Raw genomic sequence first — 8617 nt, 5'->3', positions numbered from 1 at the left:
AAGATGCCAAGAAGCACTGGGAAGGTTTGTTGTAGATTTGGTTACCACAGGGGTACATTTTAAAAATGGCATTTCTATATTTTACTTGGCCAATTAAAGAAACTTTAAGAAACAATTCACTATCCTTATCATTTTGACGTAAACTTAATGCAAAAATGTAAACAATGCAAAAAAGAAATGGGAAAATGACCTCAAGATTTTAAAAACTGAATAAATTTCCATTTCACTTTAGATCTAGTTTGGCATTTGGGAACCCCCAGTCTCATTCAACCTGCTCACCCAGTATTTAAGCAAGGGCACCTTTTATTAGGTACTGGAGATCTGAGTCAGCAAGATAGCACATTTCTTGCGTTGGGAAGCTTATATCAAACAGTTGTTATTTATTTATTTTATTTGACAGAGAGAGGAGAGAGAGAAGAGAGCACAAGCAGGGGGAACGGCAGGCAGAGGGAGGGGAGGAAGCAGGCTGAGAGCCAGCTATGGGGCTTGATCCCAGGATCCTGGGATCATGGCCTGAGCCGGAGGCAGACGCTTAACCAACTGAGTCTCCCAGGCGCCCCTGTTTTTTTTTTTTTTTGATGCCACAAATACTGAGCACTGTTGAGAACACAAGACATCTAATCCAGTTCAAGGGGGAAGAGGAAATTTCCAGTAAACTGCCTTTTGCACTGAGACCTGAGAGTCAGTAGGAGTTATACAGAGAAGTAAACCTGAGGAAGAGAACTCATTTCCAGATGGGAAAACTGACACCCAGAAAGGGCTCACGACTTTCCCAAAGTCACACAGCATAGCAGCAGAATGAAAATGACAACCTAGGGATGAATTCCTGGGCCTCTACTAGGAGATGTTGCTACTTCTTCATAGGTTTCTTGGTGAGGATCCTAACTGTAGACTTAACGTCTTCACTGTCCACCTAGCTCTAGGTTGATTACACGAAGTCTTAACAGCCAGCAGCTAGCATCTATTACAGAAAACTAACATCTTGAATCTCACCTTCACTTGAATTCAGTGGAGTTCCAATAATCACTGCTTCTGCACTTTATCACTTTGGGGCTCAGTCCTTTCCTTAAACAAAAATCAGCTTAACAAACAAAAACCATTGCTGTTCCTTGGAGCGGGACTGGAGTGAGTTGGGGTGGGAGCCAGGATGGTCAGAAAACAAACCACACGTATTGCTGCTTCTGGAAGCTTTGTTCTTTAATGAGCCATGGAGTGATTTGTTCATCAAGCTGCTTTCGTGTAGCTATACAGTGCATATTCTGAGTGACACAAACTGCACTTATTATACAGATGATGTCTTGTTCCCACTCCCCCCCCCAAAAAAAAACAAAACAAAACCCAAAAACCAACCCAAAAGGAAATTACAAAGTGCCCGTTGATTGCATCCGGAATGGAATCAGTTCCACGGGTGAGATAAATCATTCTTTTTATAGAATTATTCTGTTAAACAGTAAAGTGATATTATATTTCACAGGATATGTCCTTTTACAATACATAGTCTTAAAAATTTACACTCAGCATACTTATAAATTACTTTAAATCCATTAAAATAATATAATACTAATCTGTAATCCACACCTTTCCCCTAGTAAATACAATTACTTGGTTCAAAAGGTGCAACTTTTATATGACCTAAGAGGGCTGATAAATAGGTATTAATTATAAATGAATAGCAAGGTGATAGGCCCCTTCGTGTGTCTTTTTTGAAGTTTTAACCAAGAGACCAACATGACCTAATAGATCCATCTCCACAATCATCATTTTGCTGTTACCTTTTAACACCAAATCAAATGTGGGAGTGATTCCAGAGAAAAGTGGTTCAAAGTATTTGAAGGGCACAGAAAGACCCAGGACTCCCTCAAATACCAAGGACTTTTATTACCAAGGCTAGCATGGTGTTACTGGGGGACAGTGCTGGGGAACTGTCACAAAATTATGGATAGACATAACGCACTTGTCAACACAGAATGATGCATGCCCCATGTCTAGCTCCCCCAACAAGGGGGAAAAAGAGGAGAATGAGGAAAGCCATCTGGACTATATTCCTTTTTAAAATCAAAACTCTCTTAGCTTTGAACACATCCTGAGAATTTCTTCTCTAGTTCACCAAAGTGCTTGTGAAAGGTACACATTCGTTACAGTTAAAAAACAAAAAACAAAAAAACATTGCCCACAGTCCCTGAAGTGGGCCTGCAGAACCTTGCTGGACCTCTTCTTTGCAGCATGTTGCTTCTAGGATCCCCTCTCTTCTCTGTCTTTGACAGTGAAAACAGCCCCACGATCACGGAACACAGAAGTCTCCACAACCCTCCAGCAGCAGGGTAAGAGCCGCGGCTGGTTTCCAAAGCATGAGGAGGTAGGGCCTCTGGTAGCCCAGCCCCTGACTTCAGGTCCCTCTGTCTCTTCAAGGCCCATACTGGGAACTTTGCATCTCCTTTGTGTTTACAGAAGCCCAGAGTGGCGAAGGAATTAAAATGGCAGGAAGTACATTACAAACTAAGTATGTCCCCCTGATCCTTGCTGTTAAACAGATTTGCTTCACTTAAAGATATACAATGTACCCTTAAAAGTACACTTCCCTGCTTCTATTACAGTTTCCATGATAAGGGATAGTTGGCTTTAATGTGGAGAAGTGAAAAATCCAGGCTTTGTTTGGGGCCAGGAATGTGTGATATGAACAGAATTCTTCTGCATTTTGGAGTATGGGCTCCAAATGTGGGGCTGCCCCATTGCTGCCACACAGGGATTTTGTCTGTGGCATTTGAGATCAAAGAAAAGCAAGGGAGAAGCAATGGGCAGCACAACTGTGACGTATATGAACGTTAAACATCTTCATCGTAAGTGATTATAATACAGCATCACTTCGTGGTGACATAACTTTAACCATGGAGGGGACCAGTTAAGACCAGATGAAAGAAGATACAGCACTTGGTCCTGACAGTTTTTAAGAGTTATGGCTTCATCTCTTTATCAGGCCAACAATACTTGCTATCCTATGAGAAGAAAAGCTTTCTTTCCTTCAAAGGGAGGGTCTCACACTTGCTCTCCATTCTTAAGATTGTGTGGATCTCTCCCCCCCACATCCCTCCCATTCTGGCAGTTTGTTAAAGGACTAGAAATCCACAAATCTAGCAACCAAAAAACAAGTATTTTTTATTTAATTTTATCCAAGTTCAGGTTTCAGGTCCCTGAGAAATATAAAGTCTCTTAACATCCATTGCCTAGTTCCTATAAAGTGACCTATACGAGTAATTTTGTTTTTTTAACTGCCAAAAACTTATTTTGCAAAGAAACAAAAAAAGAAAATCTGCAAAAATTTAGAAGGGAGAACATATGCCAAGATGTGTTCTCCAGGCTGTTCCCTGGGGTCAAAGGAAATTATCCAACAAAGGTCATCTCTTTCTCGTACGGTATTGAACCAGTGTCGTGGAGCAAGTAGAGAGTAGCAGTCAATGTCCAGCAGGACACTACTCCCCCAGGAATACCGAAACAGCCTGCACAGCCCAGCTTGGGGCCCCGGGGCCCCAGAAGTCCCACTTGGACCCAACCATGCTGAGGGGCTGGATTTTCCTCTAGGAGATTCTCCAAAGTTCTGATTTTTAAAAGGCTTTCCATTTATTACTCCTCAGCATGAACAAGGTGGCAGATGTTTGCGGGACAGAAAATGTAACACTTACTCACAACCATCATCATTCTGGAGATTTAAAAAGATTCCTTTCCCTAGCTCATTTCTGAAACCAAACCAGGGAGAGGTAAGACTCCTGCTACCTTTAGCTGCCACTCAGAATGATGTTCTAAGCCTGACCTCTGGGGCTTGACAATAACCACTGAGGCAGTGACATGAGGTTCAGTGTTGTGTAACAGGAGAGAATCTGCCTTAACAAAAGTCTTAATATTTCCACAACTTCAAATTGAAGAAGTATGAAAAGAAAGAATAACCAAAATTCAGGTTACAGATGGTAAAGGCTCTTTTTCAGAACAGTGCACGTGGTAGTTAGACAAGATGCATTTAGTAACTTTAAAAATAAACATTTTCACATACTTATCTCAAGAAAGAGTATCATGTTTCATTTTCCATATATTATAAATAGCAAAAACAGATTTCTAATCGCACAAATGCTAAGAAGCTTAAAATGCTCTTTAGCTCAGGTGTATGGAGACACCCAGTGGTGAAAAAGATGGTCTGATTTCCCCCTCAGCCCAGGGATAGTGGCCCTCACCCCTATCCCAACGGCCCCTAATCTGTGGGAAGAAAAACACCAGGAGGAGGAAAGCATAAGGTTAAAAAGAAATATGCATACTATACATATGTATTTACAGTAAACTTCAGTAACCAGAATATTAACAAAAATAGCTTCAAGTAGTCCTTGATTTTTTTCATCTATTTAATACTGATGGTCTGAGGAAAAGAAGATACTAGTTAGATGGTTATAGTAAAAACTCTTTTATGTTTTTGGCAGCTTTCTGTTAACACTTATCCATGCAGTGTTGTGTATGAATGTTCTGGGAGAAGTGATTAGATGGTCACATTACTTGGCTGAGTTTGTGGTGGAAACCCACCAGCAGACGAACAGGATCATATGCAATCTTCGGTTTAATCTATACAGAGAGGAGAGCCTGGGTGGATTAGGATGAGACCCCCTGTTTGGGGATCACCATGTCTCTGAGATACTTAAAAAAAATCAGAGGAACCTAATCCTAGGACCAGGAAGTATGAGAACAGTAGGGCAACTGAAACTTCAGCCCATGCAATATATTTGGCAGGAACTAACGAGGAGTGAAACCAGCATTATTATGACACTGAACATCATCAAAAAACAAAACATGTACTCTTTTCTTCATCATGTAACCAGATGTCTGAAACATGCTCTGATGGCTTCATGGAAACAATTACTTTTTTACTTTCCCCAGATTATAACATGGAGTATTTCTCAAAAATCTTAAAATAGAGGGCTTAGGCTTTTTGTTTATAAATCCTTGGAAAAAAATTATATTCTACCCCAGCTCCTAACTATCCCAAAATAAACCCAAAGGCTTTTGCTTTCACGGTTAAGAAAGATTTATATGTTTTCTTCAAATGTCAAAAATCAGTGGTTCCCTCAGGCCCACCATGTCCTCGCCACCCAGTTCAACACCCACGTCTGGGAAGGAAAAGAGGATGGAGGAGAGGCGACTCGGAAGACCTCCACAACTGACCCAAATCCCCAGGCCCCAGGTGGCTCTGTTTAGTGAAATCTCCAGTCAAATACAGCAGCCAAGGCACAGCTGGCACCATCCCCAGCAGGCTTCAAAGAGGCCTTTCTGCTTTTTCAGGAGGCCCAGGAAATTAGCACATAAGTTCTCGGTTGTATGCTTGGGCGAGAGGCAGGACCACAATGACGGTGGACTATTGTGGACGAGGCGTTGAGAAGAGGCCTCAAAGATGAGATGTGTTTACCACTCTGTAGCCATGAAGGGACACACAGCTGCCAGTTCAGACCATAAACTCATTATTTCCAAAGAGAGCTAGCTGTTGGGTGGAGCTGGAGTCTGGGTCCACAGTTCTCCTGCGGCCAGACACGACTGTCCCCTCTGGGGTCTCTTTGGTTTTCTGAGGTGAGTTTTTCACATTCTTTAATTTTTGTTTGCCCTTTTCAGGGTTGAAGGTTCCTCTGCTGATGAATTGAGGCCTGTCTTCCAGGGATTTGGCCTGGCCCAACAGCCCTTCCATTCCCAGGGCCTCTCCAGCTGAGGCAGCTCGGTAGAATGGAGATTTAGAATAAATCTGAAATCGTTTTCTGGTCCCATGAGAAGACGCAGTGTTAGACGAACATAAAGTAGAGACTGAAGAGTCCACTGAATCCAAGGAGTCTTGCTGCTTTTTTAGCTGCTTTCGTAACTTGCTCGAAGGTTCACATTTGCCAGCTGCCTTCAAGGAGCTAAGGGCTAAGCTTCTTTCTAATTCAAAAGAAAAGATCAAAGCTATAAATGATAATTTCCTCTAAAGCAAATCATCCCACAATGAATAGGTTTCATACCATTCCCATGTGATGGGTGGGTTGAGGTCTGAAGGGTGCAGGCTGATCTATACTCTGTCCACAGTTATAACCTGAGAAGTCATCCATTTCTACATTTATCATTTAAGAATCAACCGCAAGAAGTCTGGAGTTCCACTACGCCATTAGGAGAGGCCTACAACTGTCACTATCATTTAAAATACTGCCAAGATATGTAGTAATTCTATGTCTCCCTGAGACATGTCAGGGAGTTAAATACCTCCTTTGGTATAGGCCCATCTCTCAGCAGGGCACAACTCCTATCAACCACCTTTAGGACATGGATCAAGGGTCAGTAAGACAGCATATGTTGTGATTATTGGGTTTTCTCTGTGGTAAAAGAGGAGAAAACATTAAATTGACAAAAAACTGCATTACATTAAATGTTTGGTCTGATGAACAATATATAATGGAAGCTTCACAAGGATCAGTATATTTTAACTCCTTAGGACTTTGTCACCCTCTCACGTAAGGTCAGGCATTCTTGAAAGGGATTCTGTTTTAGCTTGGGGATCTTTATTCCTCCCTTGCAAAACAAATCTGGGGTCTTTGTTCTAATATGTTCATTTACCTGATTTCTCAGAGATGGCACCTTCAGACTCAATATTTAAATTTTCTGAGCTATCAGCAGTCCCAATGGAGGCCTCAGACTCAAGGGTTTCATCATCAGAAGCACGGGGTTCTAGTACAAGCATCTCAAACGTTAGCTCCTCCCTGTAAGATATAATCAAGAAATCCACTAGCGTTTGATAAGAAGAGGAAGGAAGACAACAGGAAAAAAAGACTTATGATGAAAGAAATTTAAGTAGCAAAACAGTCACATTTCCTACTGTTTCCATCCAGCGTGGTGATAAAGACCGGTAAGCCACAACGCTATAAACGCAAAGGCTGGGACCTATATTAGAGCAAAGAGTGAGGTGGGAAAAGATGCTGCAGCTGTAAGATATTTTGGTAAAATGAACTCTGGGCTGATTATAAAGAGATCAGGGTTCTACACTCACTCTAAACTCACACATAATGCATTGGGAAAGTACTTTCCTCTCCCTGGACCTCAGCTTCCTCATCCACAAAACAAAGAGATGACATGAGATAATCTCTAAGATTCCTTCCAGCTCTTTAACTATTTTCTATGAACCCCCGGCACTGACTACCGATGATATCCTCTACCGTAACCAGAGAGACCTCTGATGAAGTAAAACCCTGCTGATCTTTTCTGTCCTTTGCTGCTTACGCCACCTCCACTCACAGCATTCTCTACTCCTCTTCATCAGGCACCCACCTACCTCTCAGTTGTGCCCCTTGCTTCCTCAAGTCTTGGTACTTGGTTCCTAATCTTGCTTTCTCACTACTACTTGATGTTACCCTGATCTATGTCAATAAACACCTTCGTAAAAGCTCACTTCAGTACTCTCACACCGAAGTGTCTTTGTGTCTGCTACTTCTAACCACCTTTCCTTCGTGTTACGTGGGCAACTTTCTCCAATGGGCAGATCTTAGAGTTTGTTGCTACCTGGAAATATACCAGCTCTGAGTCCCAAACTGTCCACAGCCTCCTTATCCTTCCAATTCTTACTCCCTTTCTCATCAAGTCTCCTCTCTTTCAGAACCTTCTTAGCTTTGCTTCCACTCTACCTAGCTCAAACTATTCATCCTTCAATACCTTTAATACCATTTTCATCAAAATGGTAGCGAGGTCCTCTTTTCAAATCAGATAGCTAGCCCCTGGTCATTGCGCACCACTTCTGCCTTACTGTGCTCTGCACAGGTGAGCCCCAGCTGCTTTTTTATCTTACCAAAATTCTAAAATCAATCTTGAACGGCAAGAAGTACTTTAACAGACTCATAAGTCCCCTAATGCATCAAGCTCTCAGACCTGGGATCCTGGAACTCAGGAACAAAAATCCCCTTAAAACTTTAAAGGGTCTCTGTTGTCAATAAGAACCAGTACACACCTCAAAAAGAACTGTGGCATGTTCATATTATCCCCAAGATGTAGCGTTACCGTTACCTACCCTTGCTCCAGTGATGGTAGAAGGCACAAAGCGGACTCTCTCCTAAATTATGCAACCAATTTCCCTACCTTTATCCCAGCACCCACTAGAGTTGCTGCCTTACCCTGACCATCCAGTTGGTGGCCCCAACTGGATAATAACCTTCTTTAGGGAGTTCTTTTTATTTTATTTTATTTATTTATTTATTTATTTATTTTTTAAAAGATTTTATTTATTTATTTGACAGAGATAGAGACAGCCAGCGAGAGAGGGAACACAAGCAGGGGGAGTGGGAGAGGAAGAAGCAGGCTCATAGCAGAGGAGCCTGACGTGGGGCTCGATCCCATAACGCCGGGATCACGCCCTGGGCCGAAGGCAGACGCTTAACCGCTGTGCCACCCAGGCGCCCCCTTTTTCTTTTTTTAAGATTTTATTTATTTGTCAGAGAGAGAGAGAGAGAGCAAGCAAGCACAAGCAGGGGGAGCAGCAGGCAGAGGGAAAAGCAGGCTCCCTGCCCAGCAAGGAGTCCCATGCAGGCCTTGATCCCAGTATCCTGGGATAGTGACCTGAGCTGAAGGAAGACACTTGACT

The 8617-nt window shown here is 42.3% G+C and overlaps 1 protein-coding gene across 10 annotated transcripts in view; it reads right to left on the bottom strand.

Moving 5' to 3' along the window:
* Positions 1–1176: 1176 nt before the first annotated feature.
* Positions 1177–8617, bottom strand: part of MYO9A (myosin IXA) — a 307312-nt gene continuing 299871 nt past the window's right edge. For all 10 annotated transcript variants that reach the window (XM_034660724.1, XM_034660725.1, XM_034660722.1 and 7 more), the window contains 2 exons: positions 6607–6749; positions 1177–5937 (listed from right to left, as the gene is read on the bottom strand). In XM_034660724.1, the coding sequence (XP_034516615.1) occupies positions 5474–5937; positions 6607–6749 (607 nt within the window). In that variant the 3' untranslated portion in view covers positions 1177–5473. The remainder of the gene's footprint in view (positions 5938–6606; positions 6750–8617) is intronic.

The sequence above is a fragment of the Ailuropoda melanoleuca genome, chromosome 5 (genome assembly GCF_002007445.2).
Source record: "Ailuropoda melanoleuca isolate Jingjing chromosome 5, ASM200744v2, whole genome shotgun sequence".
Classification (NCBI taxonomy): domain Eukaryota; kingdom Metazoa; phylum Chordata; class Mammalia; order Carnivora; family Ursidae; genus Ailuropoda; species Ailuropoda melanoleuca.
Note: the sequence above shows the minus strand (reverse complement) of the source record. Positions and strands in the feature narration are given on the sequence as shown.